At 49.1% G+C, this 27,816-nt stretch overlaps 1 protein-coding gene across 1 annotated transcript in view; it reads left to right on the top strand.

The window, feature by feature from the left end:
• Nucleotides 1–27,816, top strand: part of Tenm4 (teneurin transmembrane protein 4) — a 699,176-nt gene that overhangs the window by 416,426 nt on the left and 254,934 nt on the right. Inside the window, 2 exon segments of the mRNA XM_087901469.1 lie at nucleotides 15,913–15,971; nucleotides 15,973–16,123. Of these exon segments, the coding sequence (XP_087757595.1) occupies nucleotides 15,913–15,971; nucleotides 15,973–16,123 (210 nt within the window).

Genomic DNA, 27,816 nt, shown 5'->3' with positions numbered 1-27,816 from the left:
GGCAGCAAACGGAGACTGTGTATCATACCGGGTGTATCTTGAGCTTATGAGACCTCAAAGCCCACCCCCACAATGACACACTTTCTCCGATAAGGCCACACCTACTCCAACAAGACCTCACCTCCTAATAATGCCACTCCCTATGGGCCAAGCATTCATATACATGAGTCTTTGGGGACCATACCTATTCAAATCACCACACCACCCCTCCACCAGGTGTGGCCCATGTTATGCAAAGCCTCTGCCTCACTCACCCACCCATCTCCCCACTGTTGGAACACAGCAGGCCTTGGTTCTGTTCTGTGGAGTAGAGTAGGTAACACAGTGGAAGCACAGAGAAGGGCCTGGCTCAGTTGGCCTGAGCTTTGGCAGAGGTCACCTTTGCCTGTAAAATGTCTCAGCAGCCACGTCATGAAGCAGCATGGACATAGCACACAGGAAGTGCTGGGGATTTTTAGTTTTGTGGCAGATACCAAAAAGAAGCAATTCAAATGAAGAAAGATGTGTTTGTGCCCAAGGTTTCATAGGTGTTAGTCTGTAATTCCTTGGGTCTACCTTGGTAAGGCAGGGCATCATTGCCAAGAGAGCGTGGGGATACAGAACTGCTCACCACATGGCAGACAGGAAACAAAGACGTCATAGATAGAAAGGGACCAGTGGCAGATGAGGCATGCGCTTTAATGGTGTTCCCCCGCAATGACCTGCTTCCTTCAACCAGGCTGACCTTCTAATCATCTATTCAGTATAAACACACAGATGGATCAAACCATTGATAAAATTAGTACCCTTGTGATCACATCACCTTTTAAGAGCGTTATCAGATAGGAACAAGCCTCCAACACATGAGGCCTTTATAGCCCCAGAGATTTGCCCAGAGGTGTGTCTCCTGGGTGATTCCAGCTCCAGTCAAAATGATAGCAATTCGTCTCTACCACTTTCCAAAGAAAGGTGGGCTGTCTTAAGATACCATGTACAAGAGCCAAACTCAACTTACCTGTGACCATTATGATTATTAGCTTAGTCCCCACAGCACAGCAATTCCAGACACGGTTTATCAGCGCTCAGGGCGACATCCTAACTTCTGCTGTCGCAGTCTCAAGCATGTGCAGATGGCTCAACATCCAGGGGACCCAGGCTTCTCCTCATGTCAAACTGACCCACAGTCACCCTCCCGGGAGAAGAATGGGAACACTGCAATCTGCCAGCCACAACCCAACAACTGAGGCACGAGATAGAGGCCCGGCCTGCCGAAGAGTCGGGCTGTGTTAGCAAGGGCAATGGGTATTAGTGAGCGACCAAGAGAGGCTGCCACAAGCAAAACATAACATAATTAGCTCTGCTCCCCTGCCTACGGGGCCATTATGGAATGCAGTGAGATAATGGTGCGGAAGGGCTTCCTGCACCAGCAAGGGCTCCGCACACGGGATGAGTTGTTATTATCCTTATGAAATAATTACATTTCTGTTATAGAACAATAGCCGATGCCTCAGTGCGGCCTTCTGTGCTGCTGCTGCCTTTGCTCCCTTGCTTGTCATGCTCTGAGATCCTCAGCGCATGTGCGCACACACACACAGAGACATGTGCACACACGAACACACCCATGTACACACACAGACATGCACACACATATACACCCATGCACACATAGACACATTCACACCCATATAAACACAGACATGCTCACACACATATATACCCATGCACACATATAGATATACACACACACACCCATGCACATTCACACACACATACACACACATGCACACACAGACATGCACACACATACATAACCATATACACTCACACAGACACATGCACACACATACACACCCATGCACACACAGACATGCACACAGAGACATGCACACACACACACACACACACACATGCACACAGAGACATTCACACACACATACACACACAGAGGCATGTGACACATACACATTCATGCACACAAAGACATGCACAGACATATACACACAAACACATACACATATACACACAGACATGCACATACACAAATAATATGTCAAGAACTTCACAGCAATGGCTGACTGTGCTCTCTGCAATGCTGTCTGCAGAATGATGTCGCTCTGGGTAACAACGTAGACTTGAGAATCAAACCTGTGGATTCCAGTCCAGTTCTGTGCAGCCCCTAAGCTGCATAGTTCTGGGTACACTCTGTATATTTTTCTATGTGTTCGTTTTGGTTTGGTGTTTGTTTCTGTTTTGTTTTGTTTCAAAATGGGAATAATAAATTCCCTCCCCCGGTTCCTGTGAGAATCAGAGACAAGGCACGTCAGATACAGTGCCCGGTGCAAAACAAGGGACAAGGGGCCACAAACGCTCAGATGGAGCTTTTAGGTCTGCACTCAAACCCTGTGCCAGTCTGTGAGGTAGGTGCCAACACTATCCCCATTCTGCAGATGAAGCATGGAGAGCGTAGGAATTCTCACCCCGTGCCGCACAGCTTGGAAATGGTAACACAGATTTAAACCCAGGCGTCATGCTCTGGCTGCCAGGCAAGGCTGCCCCGTACCGCGGTGTCCTGCTTGTGAAAATCTCCCTACAGTTGGACCAGGAAATCTCTGCTGGTTTTGAGCTTCAGAGAAGAGTGATAGGCTGCTCAGACTGTGGGACCACATGACCTGGGCCAGGCTGATTGAGCACTGTAAACAGAAGCCTCTTCTCTGAAATGGGGGTGATATAAGTATCTGCCTCGTCAGACGATTGTGGACATTAAAAAATGGTTATGTGTCTACCACACAGTGTGGTAGAGGGTCTGCTAAGAAGAAAGTATGAACCCAATAGCAGCCACTGTGATCATTGTTGTGATTAAGGAGTTTTTTTTCCACCCGCCTCCGAATAAAATTCCTCCCGAGAGCAAAGGATTGGGTTATTCAGGCAGAACGCTCGAGGGCGGTTTCCTCCAGAAAATCATAGACTTTCAGAATGTACTCACTTAACCTTCCTGAACTTCCCTCTTCTCGCCTGCTAAATGGGGGTAATAAAGAGGAACTCAGAGAGACAGACTCGGGACTCGTAGAATGGCGCCGATCAGTCTTGCCGGCTTTACTACTAGAGCCTTAGGAAAACTCCAAAGGTAGCCTGGTCACATGCTCATTTTCAGCTTTGGCAACATTTGGTGGCTTGATTCTGGTGGTGCAGCCTACTTGGTCACTGTTCTTGGGTCTAGAACCAAAGAAATAATGACAGACAGGATTTCCTAGGTTCTGACTCTCTCTCCACTCATCTCTGCCCCTCCCTCCCTCTTCTCTAGACACACTCATCTCATCCCACTGTTCCTCCACTCTGGTGTGCTCTTTCCTCCCTCCGGGCCTCTGCACATGTGGCTCTGTTTGACTAGCACATAGACCCACCCACTATGTACATATATACACACACATGCACGTACATGCACACTCAGCACACACCTGTGCCTACCTGCCTCCTTAGCCTGACCTCAGAGCTCACCACTAGGCTTCTCCAAAAGCATCAGCTCCATTAGGAAGCTGACACCGAGTCCTCCATGAGTTAAGGGCCCATTTTGGGCTGCCTGGCCTCATAGCGCTACGGGAACTTGACCTGTTCTGCATTCATGTGGCCCCTAGACAGAGAAGTTTGCAAAGGTAAGGGCCTAATCTAAGTCCATGGTTCCACTGCAGTGTTGGTTAGAGCCTCTGTGATACCTTGAGGAACTGACTGGGCAGGGGCTTTGTGTAGAAAAGCCCTCCAGAAGGAGACTTGAGCATCTCCTATAGCTGGTACTTGCATTCTCTGGCTTGTCCAAGGACCTAAGACAGATCACATAGAGCTGTTCTTCATGCACACACTACCTCCCCAACTACCACACTCTGCGTTTAGCACAAAGGAGCATCCTACATGCATTTAATACCCTGCAGGCCCCTCTCTCCCCTCGTTACTCCAACCACATAAAACCCAGGGCCAGTGCAATCATTGGAATTGATCACGGAATATTGTTCCTCGGGATCTGCCCAAGAGGCAGCCAGAGGCTTTGCGTGCCAGCATCTCTCTGTGTTCTGACCTCCAGAAAGCAAGGCACCGCTTGACTGGCCATGCTGTGGTTCTGCTACCCAGGAAGTGAGGTGTGTCCAGAATGCCTAAGCTAGTCTGTCCAATGCCCTCAGCTTCCAAATGATAAACTCATCTATCTCCAGATGAACCTTTTTTCGGTTAAAAGCATCCTAAATATTCAAAGCCCTGCTTTTTTTTTTCCAGTTTACTCTGTTAGGATGGGCAGAAAGCCTTGCTGATCAAGTCAGTTGTGTTAATTTCCTGGTCCATTTTTGGTGTCCAATTCCTACCACAATGCCATTGGCCTCATAGTGAGACTGTAGAAGTGTGGGTAGACAGTCTATCGCTTTCCAGACACCACGACTCCTGCCTATCCAGAGCTCATGTCCTCCATCTGTAAGATGAGGATAACACTCACCTCACAGAAGTGTGTGTAGGAGTCCTTACCTGTGTATGGGCACCAACTGAGTAACCCTCGTGTTAGCAAGGTACCTTATGGCAGACACCCTTGCATTGTGGGCAAGTCTAGATTTTTGTATTTGCCGCTATAGATCTTGAACAACTCATTTGGCCATTCTTTGCTTCAACCTACCCATCTATCAAAGACAGTTCAGTGCTAGACGCTCTGCAAGGGGGTATTATGGGTTATGCTGGACCCCCCCCCCCATCACCCCACAGCTTCACAAAATTAGATAAGATGAAATTCTAATCTCCGGATGCCAAGCATGTGACTGTCTAAGAATCAGTTACCTAAGAGAAGGTCATATTGAATAGGGTGGGACCCTCATCCTTTAGGGCTAGTAGCCTTATCAAGAGAATACCTTGTGAGGACGGAGATGCACAAGGAAAGCCTCCCGCGACAGGAAGCTAAGTGAGAGACCGTAGATACATTCTGCTATAAGTCAAGAACTTAAGAGCTTTAGTTAGGAAGTCAGGCAGGACTTCAGAGGTAGGCCGTGGAGGTTACTGCTGTCTGTCCACTTGGCAAGATCTAGAATCACCTAGAGACAAATCTTTGGGTGTGTCTGTGAGGGAATTTGTAGATAGAGTTCGGTCCAGTAGGAAGATGGAAGACGCACCTACCTATGGGCAGCCCTCACCTCCCTGCTTTATATCTGGGTACAATGTGGCCAGCTCTCTCATGTTCCCGCTGCCATGCCTTCACCGCCATGATGGACTCGACCCTGTTACTGTGAGCCAAAATAAGCCCTCCCTTCCTTAAGTTGCTTCTGTCGTATATTTTGGCACAGCGGTGAAGAAGGACAGACTGGCCCTGCCAACACATTGGTTTTCAGGTTCAAATCATCTTTGTTCTGTGAGGACCGAGGACTTTCGTGAAGTCTGCATGGCAAATCACACTTAAATAGCCCAGTGGCATTCTCAGCTCTGCAGAGGCATGTGATCAGTGTCTGTTCCTTTCCCTCTCCATACAAAAGCCCCTTTGTGTACACAGTACAGTTTAGAGTAAAAGGCAAGTCTGATTTCCTTCCCATTTGTCCTTCAAACCTACTCAAGCATCCTTTTTCAAGACCCTTTCTCCAGGAATACCCTTAACCTAGATGAGGCCAAGTCACTGGGAGACAAGACAGGGCTGGTCAGTCATTTCGCTTCCTGTCCACTCTGCCTCGAAGTCTTCCTCTTGATTTTTCAAGATAGCCTGGAGTGACATAAGAGGAATTTATGGATCACGTGTCTCTTACTGTGTTTATACTTTCCCTCAGAGTTGCAAAAATTCTCTATGGAAGTCTAATAGGAGTGAGGGGCTATGGCCTGGAAAGCCCAGCGCAAGCTGCTTCAAGTCAGTCCGTGGAGCAGGAAGAAGCCCTTCCAGGGCAGGCCACTCGCTGAATGCTAACCTTCACCAAGCATGGCTCTGTGCTCCTCTTTGAACTTTTTATTAAGACATCATAGTTATTTAGAAAGCACTGCCACAGAGAAGCATACAGCAGTGGCTTTAGTTTGTGTGCTTTCTGTTTCCTCGTTGGTTTTCAGCCAGTCCATTGGCTACTCTCATTCTTGACCCCCATTCTAAGTCCTCATGAGACACAGAACAGGTTTCTAGAAAGCACTCCAGCTCTGGCTTCAGGGTCTGGATTTGAGGCCCAGCTCCACATCCTCTCCAGTTCATTGGTTTGAGAAAGAAGCCCGGCTTTGCATATTACTGGCTCTATCTGGTGTCCGATAAAAGATGGGTGAAAGGGAGTGGGGGCATGGCTCAGTCTGTAAAGTGCTTGGCCTACACGCATGAGGACCTAGGTTCCCCAGAACCCACATTTTAAAGGAAAATGTTGCAGAGAGTGGGGCATGCTTGTAATCTCAGCATCAAAGAGGCAGAGCTCGTTGGCCAAGCCTCGCCTAGTCCGACCTGTTCACACCTTTTAGTGGGAAGAGCGTGGGCTTGGGGTTCATCAGAGCATGGCCCACACCCCAGCCTGGCACCCATGAGCTAAGGAGCCTTGAACATGCTACTCGAGGACCCCACTCTATATCTGTCCACAGAAGGACCCTGGAAGCTTCCAGAAGGGTGGCCAACCGAAGGTGGTAGCTCATATTAAAAGGTTTCCACAGTGCTGGGCACATAGTAGGTATTCAATTAAGGTCTATAACCAACCTATTCTCCAGAAACTGGCTCTTCCCCCTCCCTGGTTGTTCCCCACCCCTTGCCTCTTCCCTCTGCATCTGAGATCCCCAGCACCCGAGTACAGAGACTAGCACAAAGGTTATGAACTTCCTCCGTTATGAAGCCTAGCGTGTTGCAGCTGTGTCAATCGAGTGGGAGAAGGCGAGTATCTAGAGATACCGCCCCAGGAAGTAATAAATGATGTAGAGCGGCTGTCGGGAAGCGCTTTCTTAATCACATCTCAGTGCAGAAGTGAAGCTGCCCAGGCTTCTCTGATAGAGCGAGCTCTCTCTAGCCAGATAGTTTGAGGCTCGCCATCAATTCCAATGGCTCTTTAGTCCTGTTTGCCAGCACAGTTTGACAGGGAGATAATACAGATGGCCTTGCCTCTTCTCCTTCTCCCACATCCCATGGAAAGTGGCTTTCTGCCCTAGCCCAGTTCTAGCCTCCAGCGGCCCAGATAAAGCATCCTGTACCCCTCAGGAGGCAGCTGCTAGGAAAGGCTGCAGAAGTCTGTGAGGAGCCCCAGGGTATAGCTGGAACTTGGAACTTAGAGCATCTGCCAATCACCTTCCCATCAGTCCCTCCCTCGCCACACTTGCTCTCCTCGGCATCCCACCTCTCCTGTGTAAAGTGATACATTTCTGTCTCCTGCATCCTGGAGGTCTGGGTCCCTCCAGGGTAAAGACTGCCTTTAGCATGCTGTCTGCTGTCCCAGCCGAGAACCCACAAGATTGCCTTGGGATCTGACTAAGGCTGACCATGAAAGGGAGATGAGAGGGTTTACAAAGGGGGAAGGAGGGAGAAAGGGGAGAAAGGAAGAAGGGAGAGAGAACAACATTGATCCCCTACTAGATATGTGTGTGTTCGTTTCTTCTTCATGGAAACCACATTGAGTAGAACCAGATCTTGACATCCTAAGTTTTTAAAAGATGAAGCAACATGCCCAAAGTCTGAGTTTCAGGTCTAGATCTTACTCGCTGGACCTCCCCTAGGTTAGTGTCTCATTTAGCCCCTTATGACTGGAATGCTGTGTTCCCACGCAAATCTCTTCCCCTGTCCTCAGATAACCTGTCTGTAGAGGGAGAAGGGTAGGCTTAGGTCAGAGGAGACGGCAAATATGAAGCTCATGTGTAGACTGTAAACTTTTATCACGCCTCAGTGCTGCTCTGATTAGGTGATGAGGAAGTTAAGATCCACTCTATCATATCATGGAACTATTCTAATGTGTAACAGATCCCAACTATGTATGGAATCGCTGTGTCGGCCATGGGCCAGGAGATGCATAAGATCCATTCCTGTCCTGGCGAGATGACTCACAAGGTGCACAAGACTCACAAGGTGTCTGGTAGCCTTAGTTTGCAGAATGTATCCATCCCAGCCACTGAAAAGGTCTCTAGTCTTGTCTGTAGTCCCTGACTTATAAATTCCATTTGGCTAGCCCAGTTAGCTTCCTTCCTATGCCTCCAAGGACCACAGTTGTGCTGCAAGGCTTTTGCCATTACTGGGTTCTCTACCTGAAGTAGAGAGAGTGTCTGGGTAACAAGCAGCTCGGGTTTCAGTTACTTCTACTGCCACCCCCCTCAGGGAGACCGCCCCTTACCACACTGCTGAAAACAACACACCCACGTCATCACGCTTGGGCCTGCGTTCATTTAACATCTCTTCATGTTGTTTACCTCGCTTGACTGTCTTACACATAGATATTTGCTTTAGAGATCAGTGATTGTCTCTTCTAGGAGAACGCAGCTTTGCTGAAGGCAGGGACCTTCCTTCTTTGCCTGTCAGTCACGCTCAGAACAGTGCCTGGCCAAGCAGGCACAAAATAATTTGTTTGAAGAAAATGTCAGGACTGCACCTGAGTTTTATAAAATAAATAACAAATAAATAAATAGGCAAAATGTAAGCAATGCAAGTGACTCAATTTAAAAATAGGTAAAGTAACTAAGGAGAAAGCAAAGAGGAACCTCTCCGGAGAAGACGCCCAAGTGGTGAGGGAGCTCGGGAACGCTTCACTGTAGGGGAAACGCAAATCCAACCCACCAAAATAGCTGCACTGAGAAAGGCAGATGATAACCAGGGATGGCCAGGGTGTAGAGAAGCCAGCTCTCAGCGGGAATGTAGCGCGATGCAGCCGCTTTGGAAAGCCACCTGACACTTCCTTAAGAGCCTGGACACGGACTTACCGTCTGGTCTAATTTCCTTTCTGTGGCTCTGATAAATTGCTCTGACAAAACAACTCTGGGGCGAAAGGGGCTTATTTGAACCTACAGGTTACGGTCCATCGTTGAGAGAAGTCAGGCCTCCTTGTTATTCCACCCAGCATTGCCTCTAACCAGGGAACTCGAACCCGGGAAGTACAGCAGAAACGGCGGGGGACACGATGCTTGCTGCCTTGTTCCGGTTCCTGCTCTTCTAGCTTTCTTGTATTCCTCAGGACCGCCTGAGGAATGGCGCCACCCACAGTGGACAGGTCCTTCTGGATGAATTAACAATCAAGACAACCTCCTCCCAACATGCCCATAGGCTGCTCTGATCTGAGCAGTTTCTCAGTTGAAAATCTCTTCTCAAGAGGCTTGAGGCTGTGCCAAGTTGACAAAGCTTAGCTAGGACAGCATCCCATCCAGCTACTCCGCACCTAAGTGTGTACCCAAGGGAAGTGATCCCATCCAGCTACTCCACACCTAAGTGTGTACCCAAGGGAAGTGATCCAATCCAGCTACTCCACACCTAAGTGTGTACCGAAGGGAAGTGAAAACATTCTACCATGCAAAACCTCGCCTGCAAGTTTTAGCAGCCAGAAAGAGAAGCCAAGAAGGGAAACAAGCAAGGTTTGATATGTGGATGATCAAAATGGAGCATATCCATCCAATACAGTGCTAGCTGGCAACATGGGGACATTTTAAAGACATTTCCAATAAAAGGAGCCAGTCACAAAAGAGCCTGAAATATATGATTCCATTTCCTTGAAAATACCAGACTAGGCAAAACCATGGGGATAGAGAATAGATCTGTGACTGTCCCAATCCACAGGGTCTGGAGAGACCATGAGGCGAGCCTACAGTTGACTATGATGCTTCCTTGTGGGTAATACTAACGTTCTAAGATGGATCTAGCAGTGGTCACACGCTCTAGGAATGTATTCAATGCCCCCCCAGAGTGGTGTCCTTGAAATGGGTGTCTTGTATGGCTTGTGAATTATTTCTCCAATAAAACAGAGATCATAAAAAACAAATGCATATTTTCCTCTGATATCGCTCTGCCACAAAGCATACTAACCGGTAGACTGTCTACCTCCATGTGAGGACCCCAGGGCTATCTTCTCAGCGTGAAAGAGGAAACTACTCCTCGGGAAAGCCCATGAAAGCAGAGCTCTGATCTTCCTGGACGCAAAAAACAAAACAAAACACTCCCTGAGAAACTTGTGAGGAGATCAAATGCCCTGAGCCTGAGTAATTTACTGATTTACTGTGTCCTGTTCTCAAAGACCACTTTCCCAGCATAAGTCACAGAGACAGATGACTGGGACCTGCTTCTGAAAACAAGCACTGTGGGGATGCTTGGCTTCGTAGGGACTGCTGGGCTGCAGGCATGAGACCCAGAGATTTATTAGGTTGCACTACTGGCCTGAGCTCGGGATCTGCAGGGTTACTCTTACCCATCTCCTCCCAGCAGGGCTCCGAGGCTAAAACCGTCTCCTGAGTTGAATTTCTGTGTGCGTTGCCTTTAAAACAGCTTGTTTGCTGTTTGTTTTCAAATCTTACCGGTGAATTTGTTCTTTGAGAAGAGTGGGCAATCAAGAAGTCAGGCACAGTGGCTCCCGCCGATAGTCCCGGCAAGGCAGGGGCGGGAGGAATGCCGTGAGTTTGGGTTGTGTTGTGCACTGAGTCCCAGGCAAGCATGGGTTACAGGAACAAAATGAGGAGAGGAGAAGAAAGGAGAGGGGAGAGGAGAAAAGAGGAGAGGAGAAGGGAAGGAGAATATAAAGTAAATAAACGTCCTAATTCTGCTGTCTGAAAGTAACTGATATTAACGTTTTTTGCAGTGTGTATGTATACGTATGCACACATGCACATGCACACATGCCAGTGTGCACATATGCCTGTTCACGTGCATGCACACACATGTCAAAAGAGTCAGAAGAGCCTTTCTTCATACAGCTCCCATCCTGTTGTTTGCGTTGCTGATTACAGGCGCAGTTTACAGCATCTGTCTGTCCGTCCTACCACTGTTTTTCTGTCCCACTTTATGTCACTATGCACTTGCTTATAGAGTTAAAGATGTTTAACCGTTTGAGAACTTTCTTTAAAGTTTTACTGTTATGTGGTAAGAACATCCCTAAAAATCTTTCAAAGGCCATTTTTGAATAGATCTCTAGAAATGGAATCTCTTAGTTAGAAACGGTCTATGCCGAGATATAGTACTAGTTTCCGTGTGTACACGTGTATTTATAGCTAAGATCAGTATCTCTTTTCGCATCTACTAGACACAAGGTATCTTCATGCCAATTTCTCCGTTTTCCCTACAGTTCTAAAACCACCAGCTTAAATGTATAAAAAGAGCTAAACATGCTCGTTACAGGATGTTTTTGCATTTTTCTTTGTTATTGATTTGGGGGCATGCCTGCCAGCGCATGCGTGTGGAGGTTAGATGAGGACTTCCCAAGAGTGGATTCTCTCCTTCCATCGTGTGAGCTCAGGGGCTCAAAATCAAGTTACCAGGCTAGATGACAAGGACCTCTGAACCATTTCCCCAGCATGCCATTGAGCAGCAGATTAAAGATGTAAATGCAGATTCAGATTTAAAATTGCTCATGGAGTGATGGCTATAAAGATTGTTTTTTCAAGTTTAGCTAACTTTTCTCTTCAGTACCATTCCCCAAATCCATACTTCTGTAAAGATCTTGAGGGCCTCTGCTGTATTGGATGTGTCTGATTTTCTATTGTAGCTGAAATCATCTCTATCCTGCATCCTTTCCATGGTCCCCTTCAGTCTTCTTGACACCTCCAGAACGCATAGGCTACTGTTGCTTCCATCTGCGGGAATGTCGGTCCAGGAAAGAACCTTCAGAGGTTTCCGTTCAGGTGAAAGGCAAGGGGCTACCAGAATCATGAGATGCTTTGTTGATGCTGTGCCCAATGCTCCTGCTTCCTGCTCCGTGGTCACAGGTGACTGCCTCTGATGTGGACCTCAGTCTGTACCCCATTGCCTTACAGCCTGACCACGTAGCACCTTATCTAAATAAGACCCTTCACAATAATAGGACACCACTACTGATCAGTGCAGAATAGCAGGTCCAAACTGGGGCTGTCCCCAAAGCCAGACCAGATAGTCACTCTAGATTACCAGGTTTTCATCCCTTTGAAAAGGAATGAGACTGAATCAATGTAAATAACCAGGGGAACAAGTCCTACAACTTGTTGCTGATGTGAGACCCTGGGCTGGGCCTGAGCACAGAGGTGAGTGGTGTGTGGTCCCTGAAGAGGAAAGCCTGCTGGGATGTAGATGTGAACGCACTTCACTGGCATAAGATCCAGGACATGGTGCTGCTGCAGTATCACTCCTGACCCCCACCAAACCAGAAGAGAGGGACGGTGGGGTGATTGAAGTGTGCCGGAAGAGAGGAAGTAAAGAGGCAACACGGACAGCCTCCGTTGTCGTGGTCTGTGCGTGTGTATCAGGTGTCAGCTTTTGAGTGATGTCTGTAGCCAGGCTCAGACACTTGGAATAAAATCATTTGTTTTTATCATAAACTGCCTTCCAAAGGTTACTAGGAAGCTCTCCGGGTGACCCAGAAAGTTCCCCAGGATTTCTGCTCCCCACAGGCCACAGCTAAACTAGCCACATAACGGCACATCCTTTTGTATTTTGTACACATGCCACAAATTTCCCTACCATAGCCTGGATGGGGTTAAGCACTGATCAATACAGTTTCCTTTCGGCAGTCAAATGGATTTCTCAGGAACACTAAGCAAAGTGGGGGAAAGTCATTTTTATTGATGGTTCTTCTTTGAGAGAAATAAACCAGTCTATCAACTACGATGAGGACATATGATGTTAGTCTTCTGGCATATTCCAAAATTGTTTTCAGAATCTGGAATGCTAAAAGGCTTTCCTTGGAGAGCCACTATAGGACAGCTGTAGGCCAGGGTTCTTTTCCTTTCATTCTTTCTCACTGTTCGTGTGTTTATTTTGGTTTCATTATTGCTTGTGGTGGTCGAGACGGGGTGGCCTTAACCTCACAGAAGTCGCCCGCCTCAACCATGAAGGCTGATGCATTGGGTTTCAAATGTGTTTAAAAAAAAAAAACTACTGTCAGTTCACACAAAGGCATATCTTATCTGTCAGGATTCTCTGACCTGTATTCTCACAGCTTTCTCTCTCTCTCTCTCTCTTCTCTTCTCTTCTCTTCTCTTCTCTTCTCTTCTCTTCTCTTGTTACATCATCAAATACAGATTTTAATAGTCTCACTGACAGGCTTGCACAACTGCCCCTGCCTCTCCCCTCTGCTCTCCACTTGGGGAGACAGCAGAAAGAACAGTATCGGTTGAGCCTTTACTGAGAGCAAGCAGACAACTGCGCTTCCTAGCGACTATCAGGCCATAGACTCCCAGCAAGTGACTCCAGTTTCCAAAGGAGAAGACAGAGCCTGTGTGGGAAGTGACACATGATGTCACCTCACTGTTAACACTGGGCTCTGATCCCAGGTTTGATCAATGGGAAGGTCATGGTCCTTCTGCTTTCTCTGGGTCTCTTTCCCTGAGCCTCACTGGGAATCCAAATTAGGGTTCATCAGTTCCACTCTCAGGATTCAATGATAGGAAAGCAATATATAATGCATGTAGTCTGGTAGAGAAAAAAATGTTCAAAACTGGGATTGCAGTGGGGAAAGGATCATGAACAGGGGTCTTGATGTGATGGTTTTATTCAATTCCCTAAATATTTAGTGAGCACTAACCCTAGGTGATGTGGGAGTCCCCTCTGTGTGTTACTGTTAATGAATAAAGAAACTGCTTGGGACCTATAGCAGGGCAGAACTTAGGTAGGCAGGGAAAGCTAGGCTGGATGCTGGGAGGAAGAAGGACAGAGTCAGAGAGACGCCATGAAGCCACTGCCAGATTCAGACATGCTGAAAATTTGCTGGTAAGCCACTGTCACGTGGCCATACACAGATTAATAGAAATGGGTTAAATTAATATGTAAGAGTTAGCCAATAAGAAGCTAGAGCTAATGGGCCAAGCAGTGATTTAATTAATACAGTTTATGTGCGGTTATTTCAGGTCTAAGCTAGCCAGGTGACCAGGAACTAACAAGCAGCCTCCCTCCAACACTTAGGCTTCTACATGCTTATGTATTCTAGAGACTCCCGCAGATCATTTATAGTGCTTACAGCATAAATATCAGAGTGTGGGGGGAGTAGAGAGCTTTCAAAGGGGCGCAGGAAAGTCATTCTCCTCCAAATCATAGAACTAAGAAGACTGTAGGCCGTGGTGTCAACCTCAATTCTTTAAACTTTTGAAGCCTATGCTAATTGTGAACCACGCCCACAGGGTGTATTGTGCACATTAGTGCTGGGGGCAGTTGCTTGTGTTTGAACTATAAACAGAGAAAATGGTGGTGTCAGTTGGCGATTCAAGGCTGATAAAGGCAAGCTCAGCCTTATTGTGCTGGCTTGTAAGTGCGTCAGGGAAGGCTCTCAAGTGAATTGGGGATACTGGTTTGGACAGGTGAACTGTAGTCTGACGTTTTTGGATAAAGAAACAAAGAACCAGAAGGGAAAGCCACCCGAAGAATGTACCTTGGTCATTGATCCCCGCTACCTCCATTGGTCCTTGGTGAATCTCTGAACTAACCAGCCAAATGGCACACAAAGCAATTCTATAAAGTGTGGTTATGTACGGTTAAGCGCAAGCGGTGGAATCCTTAAAATACTGCTGAACTTGATGCCTGTGAACTGGGGGGCCTCCCGTTAGGCGTCCCCAGAAATCAGAAGTTCTGTGCCTCTTAAGATCCTGCTCAGGGTTAAGGTGACCCATCTGAGCCAGACTGCATTTCCTGAGGTTAAATCCCTTTGCAGAACCGGCCACATACGATTGTGTTGCACACGTTCTGCCGGACAAGGTGGGAGAAAAAGAGCAGCCCTTGCAAGCGGGTGGAGCCTGTGTTGTACTGTACACTTCTATGTGTTTGTGCTAATGTCCTCTCTTGTACACGATGCGCTGCCTGTGTGGTCCGGTCCTCCGCAGACAAGACTGTGAATGTCCCCAGGGTGTCACCTCCTCCTTCTGAAGAGCTAGGAATTTGCTCATAGAGATAGGGAAAACTGGAAAGTTAGAACAAGTTAGAACGAAATAAAAGTTCTACAGGGTAGAAACTCGGGGCCAGGGTCTTGTCTTGGAACTCACAGACTGGCAGTGTCCTGATATGATAGGGTATTATCATTTCGGCTATCAGGACATAAGGATCCTAGTATGTTGGAGCTCCAGCATTAATATATGTAACAAATATCTTCCATGCCTGGTGTGAGCCTGGCATCCCCTTACGATAAAAGAGGAAGACTGCTAAAGCTCTTAACTTCAAGAAGTTTGCAAACAATGTCAGACTATAAGAATCGTACCATGTTAGAGCCTCAGAACACTTAAATACTGCTAGGCAGAGATTCTAGGCCGCCCAAGGTGGAGGAGAGCCTGAGATCATTTCTTCCAGCTCTATCCCTTTTTATGAGACCCAGGACTTGTTGCAGGCAAGTCGGATTCAAATCTCACTAATAAGAACATCATTTCAGTTCAGTGACATCACAGAATGGCTGGGTCACGGGGGCTCAGCCTTCACCCAACCCCTGGCTGCTCATTTTACCAGGGAGGCCACTGTGGCTGTAGAAGGCAGCCTCTGGTTCTGTAAAAGGCTCAGTCAGCAGTAAACATGCCGGGGGGGGGGGGGGGGGGGGGGGGGGGGGGGGGGGTTTCAAGCCTCTGTCAAAGAAAGGCTAAACAAGGAAGAAGCCGCTCCTGCTGTTCCTGAGTCGCTCTTTGCTAGGCCCACTCCTGCTCTTCAGAAGGACTGCTCACTAACTTTCTCTGCACAGGGAGAGCCCCTGTCCAGGCCACACGTGCAGCGGATCGTAGCGTCTAGAGCCCCCGCCCCCGTTGATGCGTGTTTTATTGCGTGTTTTATTTTGTTGCCTCCCCTTCCCCGTGTGCTTCGAAATCGATTTTCATTATTTTTTTTCTGTCTGTGTTTGTCTTTGTGGCCCGCAGGTGCTCCCTTGCATTGTTCATCTGCTTCATCAACCCCTATTGAGCAGTCCCCCTCCCCGCCCCCCCTCCCCTCCGGCCAATGAGAGCCAGAGGCGGTTGCTAGGCAACGGTGTGGCCCAGCCAACCCTGGACTCAGACTCTGAGGAAGAGTTTGTCCCTAACTCATTCTTAGTTAAAAGTGGCTCCGCCAGCCTGGGGGTCGCAGCAAACGGTAAGTGCTTCTCTCTTTTTGCTAACTTTTAATGGTTTATTTCTTTTCGTGGGCTATGCCCGCTCCGGCCGCTTACCCCTTTGCAAGAACTGAGTGGCCTGGTGCATGGTGGGGGCTTGTGGGTAGCCGGGGACCTGGGCGGTTCCGTGGACTTGGGGTAGCCAGTTTCTGTCTGCCCCACGGAGAAGTCTTTGTCCTGTGACAGGTGCCCAAGGCAGAGGTGCACAGATAGCAGGAGAGTAAACACCAGGAAAAGACAAAGCCGCAAACTGGAGGGTGGGAGCCTTGCTTCTCCGATTGGCTCGCTGCTGGGTGCAAGAGCCCTCCAGGCAGTCACCTGTTGCTTCCTTAGATCCTACTCACAAGCTACCGAGGGGAGCGTGTATGACAGTGTCCCTCGTTAGCAATAAGAAAACAGAGAGAAACGATGTTTCCCAAAGCCCAGGGCTGTTTTTGCAAGTTCCCTACCCGGGACTTCTAGGCAGCTGCAGAGCTGACTCTAACCATAGGCAGAAGGGCTGGGACACAGCATGCTCTCCCCACAGTCCGCTCCTGTTCTCCACTTTCCTCTGCTTGACTTGAGGAGCAGAGGTGTAAAGGGTTTAGTGAGAGAGCCCCACCCTGATCCCGCACTTGGCCCAAGATGCCCACCTGTCCTGCCAGCGTGGCCCGTGCACTTCTCTGCAGAGATGTTCCAGTGGGGGATTTGAGCCCGTAGGAGGGACAGAAAATGTGTGCGGGAGAACTTGGGGTTGCATTAATGGCGCCAGAGTTTCCTGATTCTAATAGGAGAAAGGAAATTGGGCTTTTCCAAGGAAGACCACCTGAGGTTGTATTGATTTGGTAAACATTTGTTTATAAATGCCTGCATGGGGCTGGGGAGATGGCTCAGTGCCCAAGAGTGAGTGTTGATCTTCTGCAGGGTCTGAGTTGCGTTTCCAGCGCCCACATCAGGTGCCTCCCAATCTCCAACTCTAGCTCCAGAGATATTGAATGCTGCTGGTCCCTGTAGGCATGTGTACACATGTGCTCATACCCGTGTACAGACGAACACATATACACATAATTTAATATAAAATAAATCTTAGAAGTGCCTGTGTGAAACTGCACTCTAGGCCGTATTCTGGAAAAGGTGCCCGAGATCGAGAGAAGCGTGAAGCAGGCTTGTTGGACCCTGGTACCATACAGCTCTGCACCCTAGCAAAGCCCTGTGCCTGGGGGCTTTGGACAAGTCTCACTGACTCCCCAAGTTTCTTCAGATGTAAAAGCAGGCGGCGTGGTATCCAGGTCACGATGAACAGCATCATAGTGGTGCCTGCCTCGTCACCTGCCACTCCCCTGTGGAGGTCATTCAGAGCCTCCCTGAGAAGGCTCTCCTTATATCGTGGAGCGCTCGGCACACTGGGAGAAACACCAAAGGCCCTGTCTTCTCTCAGAAGCAGAGGAAGACAGCTACCGGTGATAAGGAAGGACAGAGCCTACCATGCCGGCTGACAGGGTGACTGAGAGAAAGTCTCCGCACTGCCTGAGAGAACTGGAAAATGTCTCTTCTAGGAGATGCTGGCTGGGTGGGGAGGAATGGGTTGGGTGGGTCAGACTTGGATACCAGGACTATTCTGGGCACACATGGACAGAGAATTCTGGGTAGGAGTTGGGGAGCCAGCTCCCACTCTTTTACACCTAGGAACTGGGCACAAAGCAGGCACTGATGTAGAAGGCTACGAAAGGCTTCACAGATCACTGGAGCTTCCCCAGGGCCTGAATAGAGCATGCTCACACAGGCACTGTGGCCTCTGACCAAACCCATCCAGTCCAGGGCCCCATATCTTTGGGGCGTCCTCTGAGACAGAACATTCTTAAAGAGGACAGAAGCAGGGATCCTGGACTAGGGGAAAGTCCTCTTCTGTCCCACATCCGGCTCTGTGGTTCACTGGCTGTTCAGTGTTTTTGCCTCAGGCCGTCTTGCCAGTAATAGAGCAGTTCCTAAGAAATCTGGTTTTATTAATGTCATGTGCTGATCATGCCCCTGCCAGTTACCGTCATGAGCTTAATGAGGAAGAAAAAAAATGTCTGTAAATATCTGTATTTACCTATCAATATATAAATATTGATTTGGATCTAGAGAACAAGTATCGATAGATTGATAGATAAATGATAACGTTCTCCATTCACCTCTGAGTAAATAAACTTGCAGGAAAAAAAAAAAAAAAACGAGAGATGAAAGTCCTTAATCTCTCCCTTTGCTGATAACTGACCCGGAGCCGTGGCTTTGTCATAAGTTCTGAGGCAGACTGAGGCACTCGCTCGCTCTCTCTTTGTTGATGTGCAGAGACCACGGGAGGCCTTTGGCGACAGCTGTTTGCTCCGCTCAACTCCTCTGAGCGCCTACTTCCCAGGGGCCTTGACATGCTATGAACTCCTTCCCCAGGGCCATTCTAAACCTCATTAGTAAATGTGTCCTTGGTGGGAAGGGAGAGTCTGGGTCCTACTTGGCCGCTGTCCTGGGGTAGGTGCCATGAGAGCCCACTGCTGTTCCTTACTTCCTGTCTTTCTGGCCCTGACGTCCCACATGGGAAGGTCCTGTCCCCGTCAAGTGACAGTAAGCTGGTCTCTACAGTGTGGGTCCAGTAAAGGTTTGCAAGTTTTTTTCTGATTTTTTTTCAGGCGGAGGCAAATATATCTTAATGAAGTCATTTTTATTGCTTTGGCTAATTGTAAAAGTAAGGGAGTCTGTTTACACCTCAGATGATGCAGAAAAGTGAAAGGTCACTTTCTCATGCAGTCTGTGTTCCAGAAACAACCACTGTTAGCAATTTGGTCCCAGGCCTTAAAAACAAATGCTCTTTATTCAGTGTTTTCCTCCTAAGTGAGTAAATGACCCAGTGAGCAAGCTACGGAGCCAGATCCCCAATGTGCCGCTTAGGCAAGCTCCCATCCCCTCCCAGTCAGTTACTCCATCCATGAGGTAGGACACCTGTTGCGGTTTTGCTAGTTTTAAAATGACAAAGCTGGGCAGTAGGGATGTAAGGCAGACATGGAGCCCTTTGCTAACCTGAGAGGCCCTGGGCATCCCTACCTCCATATGCCACCCTCTGCCGCTGAGCTGAGGCTTGAGGTCACCCTGGGCAGGTAAAATGCTAAACCCCTGAAGGGTGGCTGGCCTGAGACTTCTCTCCGACTGTGCTTTACATGACACAGGCTGCTTCTCTGGCTGCTGGAGGGTGTCAGTGCAGAGGTTTCTCGCTTTCCTTTGCTTTCCCCAAGTGGTGCGAGGGAACTGTCCCCTTGGAACCAGCCCCCTCAGGGCCCAGGCTGCCTTCGAGCTGTTCCCCTGGAGTCTTCCCCAGCTGCTGTGTCTGCTCCAGCAGGTGCTGGGACCCGGGTCTGTGTGGCCTCAGAGCTGCCCTGCCAAAATCCCCATGTAAAGTGGAGAGAGAAGCAAGGGGCATCTCCCCACAGCTCATTGTCCCAGTGGCAGAGATGAGAGAGGGTAAATCGCTCTTTCTGTCATCACAGCCCTAATCCTCCCTAGGGCACTGGTCCAGAAGTCTTGGGTGTGAATAGGGAAAGATTTCCCCGAAATATCAACCGGTCACAGTCCAGGCGCTCAGGAAGTGGTTAGGATTAAGGGGATGCTTGTCCTAACCCCATAGAAACGTCCAGAATCAACAGTGTTTCATCAATTGTGTTCAACTGCATTCTGAAGCCAGGGGGCTTTGGAAACTTAGAGGTAGGACTTAGTGGATCAGGAAATAAAGAACCTGGAGAAGGTTGTGAAGAGCTTCTCAAAGCCTGGGGGTGTTAGCAGGGGCGAGAGAGCATGCATCTAGTGAGCACCTTCTGTATGTATGCATTTTCTTAGCACGCATTATTATCGTTGGTCTGTATTTGCATTTCACTTTTGGGGGAAATGGAGGCCCAGAGATGAGGACAGTGACTTAATCATGACCACCGTGGAAGACAAAGACTGCAAACCAAAGCTTACTGCCTCCAGGGCCTCTCTTTCCTTTGTCTTACTTCTAATGCCAGATCCAGGTCTTTCTGTATCAATAGTAAGACTGAAGAGAAGGAATTCCACCAGGGCTGAGTTGGATTTTTTTTTCTTTTTGAAGAGTTCCAGGTTGTTTGATTTCTGTTTGTCACCTCACAAACATTTATGAAGTGCCCAGCACTGAGCCCTCTTTATCTTAGAGAGGCATTGACTAGTCCTCTTATCTACCCCGTGACCCGTTTCGGTCTCATCGAAATAACAGGGGCCCAGAGAGGTGAGCCCCTTCCTCTGCCTCACTGGGCCTCTAAGCGATAGGGTCAGATTTGAACCCCAGGCCTCTCTGAGACCAAGACACGGAATCTTTGTGACATGATTCTATGAGGATCTCAAGGGTTCCATTGATGAATCAGACCAGGTATTTTTCAACGCAAAATTTGGTTGTGAAATTATTGCAAAACTCTCCCAAAGCAAAACCCTACATGTGTCCTTGGCTCCCTCTGGCCCCAGACCCTTCCTACCTGGCCCTAGAAAATACTTCCCTGGCCAGCAGCGAGATTGTTGAGCATTTTCATTGCCTTGCTTGGGTCTTAGGCAGCTGGGATTGTTTTTGTTTTGACTTCCAATCCAGCAGAAGACTGTTTATTTTTCTTTCTAAATGGGAAACACGGCTATGCATGCAAGCTCATTCCAAAAAGTGTTTTCTTTAAAGAAAAAAAAAATCCAACTTCATTTAGAACCTATGCAGCATTCCCATGGGAGCCCTACTGGGTCCTTTCAAGTGAACTTGTGAAATCAGAAGGCAAAGCGATGCCTGCTTCTAAGGACAGAGAGACGTGCCCAGCCAGATTGTTTTTCTTCTTTCGCTGTGAATTTCATGGCACTCGCGGTGTTCACAGGGCTTGGGTCTGCTTGCTTGACACATTCCCTGGTCGAAAGGCGGCTGGGACACCCCACTCCATCAGTTCTGTCCACTGCTCCCCTCAGCTCTTCTTGCATCAAAAGAAGCTTGTTGGTAAATACATCCGCGTGACACAAGCTGTGTGGGGAAGTCCATTCAATCTCCTTTCTCCTGCTAGGAAGACAAGTGGAAACCTTCCTCACTTCCTTCGTCCCCGATGGCATGCTAAATGTCGGTGGATGTTCTTCCGAGAAATGAAGGTGAAGAGTGTCGTAAGCAGAGATCTTAGAAAGTAAATGAACCCTTGGAACCACAAGTCTCGCGGATTCCAGCGTTTTTGGATTTCGCAGAATAAATAGAGCACACGCACATCCCATCTCTGTAGTAAAGCATAGAAATAGTTTATATCGGTGGGGAGGGAGGGAGGGAAGGAGGAAGGGAGGAAGGGAAGGAGACTCGAGGCCTCCTGTCTAAGGCAAATTTTGCAACCAAACAAGGTTGATTGGTTGTTTGCTTGCCTGGTATGGTTTCGTTTGGTTTGGTGCTTTGAAACATGGCCGTGCTATGTAGTCCAGGCTGACTTTGAACTTGTGACTCTCCCCACCAATGCCAACCTCCCAAGTATTAGGATTACAGGCATGGCTACCTATGACCATCTTCATGCCCAGCTTCAAAGTGTATGGGCACGGCGTGTGTGTGTGCGCACACACACATACACATAGGTCAAAGACAGCCTTGGGTGTCATCCTTACCAATGTGGCCTTCTTCTTTTGGCTTGGAGCTCACCTATTATGTGTGTCTGGCTAGTCAGTGGGCACCAGGGGTCTTCCTGTCTCTACCTCCCTGGGAGGGATTTTAAGTGTTCACTGCAATGGTCAGATAGTTATGTGGGTGCTAGAATCAGACTAGAGTCCTCACATGGTGCTAGAAATCAGACTCGGGTCCTCCTGCTTGTGAGACAAGCATTTCACTGGCTGAGCTCTCTCTCTTTCTCTCTCTCTCTCTCTCTCTCTCTCTCTCTCTCTCTCTCTCTCAAAGATTGGATGTCTCGCTGTTCTGAGAACAGATACCACTCCTGTCTGCCAGGGTCTCATTTCCTGGCACTATTCCGAGTTTGTGAAGGCCAGTTTGGCTATGTCTGCTTCCTAACTTCAAACTTGAAAATTCACAACCTCACTCGACAATCCGTTGTAGTCCTTACGGCTTCCTTCCCACTCGCCCAACCAATGACAGGGGCGCATGCGCACTGAGCCACACGGGACCAGCCTTGCAGATTCGCAGAGATAGAGATTGGTGTAGGTGCAGTTGGGGTTCATAGATCCGGTCCCTAACCCTGTGTTCTTTGTGCTCGACCAGGTGCTCCCTTAACTAGATCAGGGCTCATCTCTGCCTCCCACCAGGAACAAACTATTATGCCCCCTAATTGGGGGCAGCAGGGACAGCCTCAACGGGGTCACTTCTATTTTATGTAGTTTACAAAGCCCTTTTTCATGCGTTACCTCGGGCAAACTCTGGTGACTGTAATCTAATTGCCACTTTGGCTTTCTAGGAGGTAAAGCGTCTCCTTGACCCTACAAAACAAACAAGTCACACTCTGAATTAATGTAGCCCAATGTCCTGGGAGAACCAGGGCCCTCTAATTAGTCACTCACGTGACTAGAATGCAACCGCGGCCGTTTCTTTTCCCTCGTTTCCCCAAATGCAGTTGTATTAAAAAGTACAAAAATAGCACGTTTAGTGTGTGGCTTGATTGGATCTCAGGACTCCAAGGCCACCCCATGAGGAGGCGTGTCACCCGTGTGTCCTGACTTTTTCCATCTGGAAACAGCCTGTTTCATGTCTATTGAAATGTTAGTGGAGAGCCCTGTAGGGTCCTCATTTATAACAGGCCACATCAGCACGTATCTCTGACACCTGGGTGCCCAGGCTGTCGGAAGAGCCTGGAAAGAGACCAAGGAGAATCAGGGCATTAGCATAACTAACATGCGCAAACCTCCCTTTCCCGAAGCTCCCATCCAAGCGCTCACTCGTAGATCCACAGAGCCTCCGGGATGACTGAGCTTGGAGCTCGATGAGCACCGTGTGCTGGAGGTGAGGTGTGCGGAAGGGCAACCCGTAGGATTGGCTGTACAACAGAAGGTCCGGCTTGTGAAACCATTACCGTCAGCAAAGCTTGCTGTCCGGTACAAACCTCAGCTGACGGCTCTGCCGAGACCCAAAGTTAGCGTGGTATTCCACTGATGTGGGGGCTTCAGACCAGGCCACCTGAATGGCTCTAATCCTCAGCCTGTCTCTGACCTTCTACGCCGCCCTGCAGGAGTCTTGTCCTTTGAGTCTGGGCAGTGAAAGAACTGGACTCACTCAAAGTTTTCCAGACCTTGTTTGCTTCTGTGTCCACATCCCGGTGTGGACCCAGCATCGTGGGCACCTCCACTGATACGTATGTTCTTTTCAGCTGCCTCTTTCCCCAAACTTTCCTGATGTAACTGAATTTCTTCGTTTTAAGGGGGAAATTGTGTGCCTCTGCTGCAATTCCCTTGCCATATGGCAAGTGCATGATTGGCCATAAATAGAAGCTAAACGTAAAAATTAGACACAATGATAGCGGGTTCTCAGGTTCCGGTAAGAGGGTGCCCGCAGCTCAAGGCTGGTGAGCAAAGCCTTGCCTCTCGTCGTTAAACAGGGACATTGGCAAGTGTCTCTGGGTGCCTCACGAGATGTCCTCCTTCACGTCACGCAAACGGATGAAAGAGGAAGCGCTCCTCATGGGAGAACTACTTAATGATTGTTCTCACCGGACACCTAGATCGTCCGCAGGGGACACAGCTCTGCAGCCTTTTCTAGACCACTGGCTGCCTGGGCATTTAGTGCCACCCCTCAGAGCCTTCCCACCTTGAGAATAAATGTCTCTGGCTGCTCCCAGCACCCAGCCTTCCTCCCCGTTCCTAAGCGTGCTCTTTGCAGACCATCTGTTCCCACCCTCCCCCTTTGTCTCTGGTCCTCTATGCCTGTCATCAGGTCCGAGCTGGGTGCTTTGAGCTCAGCTGGATCCCCCATTATCGGTTAATGGCTCTCAGTGTGGACCAGGAAACCATGTGGCGTCCTCTGGATTGCCATTATTTATGTAGGTGTTTGAGATGCAACAACTTAAAGAAAAAAGAAAAACAACTTTGCTTTACAAGGCTAGAAGAAGCAGAAATGGCATGATGTGGAACCAGGGTAGGGAAAGATGATGGGAGCCACACATCCCCCTGCTGGGATGTGCGGCCCTGTGGAATCTATTCAGCCTCTTTTTGGCCTTGCTCTTCTTCTGTCAGAAGTTTCCTTTTGATCGCTTCGCCAGATTGCGGTGCAAATGAGAGAACCCTGTGAATGCTGGCTTCCTTCCTGCCCTTCTGTGCCCCCAAAGTGTCCAGATACCCTGGAAAGAAGGCAGGGTCCTTCATTCGTCCAGACTTAGGAGAGTCACAGCAATTAGTAACTCTGCCTAGGAGTTCTCAGCTGGCCCCCGACCACACACACACACACACACACACACACGCACGCACACACACATACACACACACACACACACACACACACACGCATGCACACACACCGCCCTGGGTGACTTTCAGAGATTTCAGGTTGGGAGGGAAGAAGGAAGCCCAAGGCAACAGCTAAGCAAACATAGCACGGGGGTCTTAGAAACATTACCTAGCTGCATTCCTGACCAGAGTCTCGGCACTGTTCCTGGTCCCCACCGGTCTGGCACTATGATGCCTTTTCCTTCTGGCCGGCGGCCTTCCCCCACGGAGTTGAAAGGAGAGGAAACTGGCTGGTAATTCATTTATGCCCCCTTCCCTCTCTCCTGGTAGATCACGTTTCTATAAATTAACTCTGGAGAGCTGCAGCAACAGCTCATGATAATAGTACGTATATTTATACTTCCAGAAACGTCTCTGTCAGTGTCCCAGAGGACATTCTCCAGGATACACATCTGATGGCAGCAAGGCCATCTGTGGAAGGGGACTGAGGACGGCGGCCTGTGACCGGCTCAGAGGCAAAACAGCCGATGGTTCAGTGTGCCCCCTGCCACTGCTCTCCCCTCTTATTTATTAGAAGCAAATAGGGGGCATTTTTCAGGGTACAAAGCTTATTGCGGGTATACTGAAGTTTGATCACCTGTCTGCTGTCATCCGGAAAAGAAGCGGGAGCTGAGGTGCCACCGACCTGTCTGTTGACTTTACAAACTCGGCTCTCCTCAGTCAGAGCACTTCTTAGTGTATTCTTGCCCTGAGCCATTGCAGGACAGCCCCTCTGGCTTGCTGCCCTTCTTACATCCCTCCCTTCCAAGACCTAATCTTGGTGACCCGAGGCTTCACTCCTGATACAAAAGCCCAGGCCTTCTATCCAGCGTTTACCTGTTTCTTAAGCTACCATCCCCTAGGCCCAGCAATGAGACCCTCTCTGATTTCTAGCAATGCTGAGAGCAAAAGTTTTCCTATACTTCTTCATTTAAACGTCAGATCAAGGGAGGGTCTCAGTTAACTAATGTGGAAAGAAAGAGCCTTGTTTACACTTCAAAAGCAATTCAAGCGAGCAAGTTATGATCAAGGACCGACTATGTGTTAGGAGAAGAGCCCTCAGTCGGCTTCCCCTCCCCACCCCCAGCCTCAGGAAGGTGGACTCAGACTTTAACAACTCAGCCCTGAAGCAGGCAGTGAGGACAAATGGATTCTCAAGGCTGGAGTGTGTAGCCTGGGAGGACCGCCCTATGGTCTACACTCTCTCTGTTGGCTGGCCTGACCGTGGTGTATCGCATGTCAGATGCCTATCTGTAGCCAGAGGCTCCCGACTTCACGCTGGGGTCTCACCCACACAAGAGTCTCTTCCCGGTGTATATTGTAGAGGGCTCTTTGCTAGATGCAAGCCCTGGTCAGACCACAAACTCCATCTTCCTGGGCTTGACGTGGGGAAGGAGGAAAGCAGTACCATCTGAAGGCAGGGTGCTACGCTGGACCCAACTGGACTTGAAGTCATATGCAGATTGTGTGTCAGAAAAGTGGGTCCCATCACCAAGCGCCTTGGGGCATAGGTGCTGTGCTGGCTGCTTTGGCATTTCTGTCCGCATTGATTCCTCCAGGAGGTCAGAAGGCTCTAGAGCAGCAGAGTTACCCTATGGCTTCGTTATTATAGAAGCTGGGATTAGCGGACGATGGAGCCTCCGAGTGTCCTCCTTCCCCTAGTCGTAGAATGTGGTATGAAATGGTACAGAGCACCTGGCCGGTGTCAAGATTGGAAATTCTCTACTGTGGTCATTGTTCCTGTTACCAGCGGAGCGGGCTAGCGAAGCCTTGGGAAGACCCGGCAGTCTTCCCAGGATGACTCAGATAGCTGGTGGCGCGCTGCGTCCCCAGAGCGCCTGGTCTTTCAACCCAAACTCTTCTTGCCCCACTGGGTTCCTTCTTTGGTCATCTAACAGCCTTTGTCCTCCTTTCTTGACACCCCCCCCAGGAAGCCACAGGGTCTAGGGGAACCTACAAAGCAGATCAGAGATTTCCTTTCTAGCCCCCATGCCTGGAGGGGAGGGCAAAGCCGTGTGTGCGTTTTGTCACCGAACCCCGGGGCCCTGATCAGAAGCCCACTGAATGGAAGTTGCTGAGTTGCACTTCAGTGCCCCCAGCTCTAAGACACCCCCCAAGATACCCGCCTCTCCCCCCACCCCCATTGGGCCCCTACGTGGGTGACAAGATGATGCATGAGGTCAGGCTGAGCTGCTTATTTGTCCGAGCTGGTGATGGCCTTTATCCTGAGGTGAGTTAATGGCAAGGGGGCAGTGGCCCCTTAAGGCCTGGACAATGGGCTGGCTTCTCAGGTCATCAAATCACTCAGCAGCCTGGCCTCTGCCCCCTCCCCGCCTGCTTCCCAGAAGCCCTGCTCACCAGCCAGAAGTTGCTCCCAGCCCAGCAGGAGAAGCCCTGGGATAATGCACAGGCCACATCAAAGAGGACCCATGGTGACAAAGGTTGAGAAGGGATGGACACAGAGAGGATCATGATGTATCTACACCCACCCTGCATGGGGCCCACACCTAGCCGGCCCAGACTAGATTCCAGCTGCTCCTTTTGCTGCAGTTTTCAGGGCCGCCTTCTCTCCTGGCAGCCGTGGCCCTCCAGGATTCACCTGGTCCCTCCTTCCCTGAGCCAGTGAAATACGCCACTGGCCTCACTGGCCTTACTAGCTGCTTCAGTTACAGCAGCCCTTCCAAAGTTCCCAATATTAGCATCTGGATAAAGATCCTATTGAGTGAGTATTTTGAATATTAGGCTTTTTTTCAAAGCAGGAAAACTATTGACTAAACTTACCCAGCATATGAAGACTGGGAGCTGGGATTCCAAGCCTCCTCAATCGGGACTTTGCCCTGACGTGTGTATTTAGTCACTGGCTCACTGGCTCACTCACTCACTGGCTCACTCACTCACTGGCTCACTCACTCACGGGCTCACTGGCTCACTCGCTCACTCGCTGGCCTGCTATTCATTCCACGAAGACGTCTGGTGTATGTACAGACTGACGGATACTGAGCTAGACCCCACTCTCTAGGAGGAGCCTAAGAGCAATGTCCAACCCTGCTAAGGGATCAAGACACGCATGCACATTGCTCCTCTCATATGTTAAATCTTTAGACTTTTATGACCAACTATAGAGAAATTAAGGAACGGGAGAAAGAAGATGTGAAAATACCCATTGACTTGGCATCTGGCTGGCTGCTGGAGACCATGAGCCTCCAAACGAGTGGATGGGATGGCAAAGGGAGGAGAG

This window comes from Myodes glareolus, chromosome 24, assembly GCF_982192425.1.
Source record: "Myodes glareolus chromosome 24, mMyoGla1.1, whole genome shotgun sequence".
NCBI lineage: Eukaryota > Metazoa > Chordata > Mammalia > Rodentia > Cricetidae > Myodes > Myodes glareolus.
Note: the sequence above shows the minus strand (reverse complement) of the source record. Positions and strands in the feature narration are given on the sequence as shown.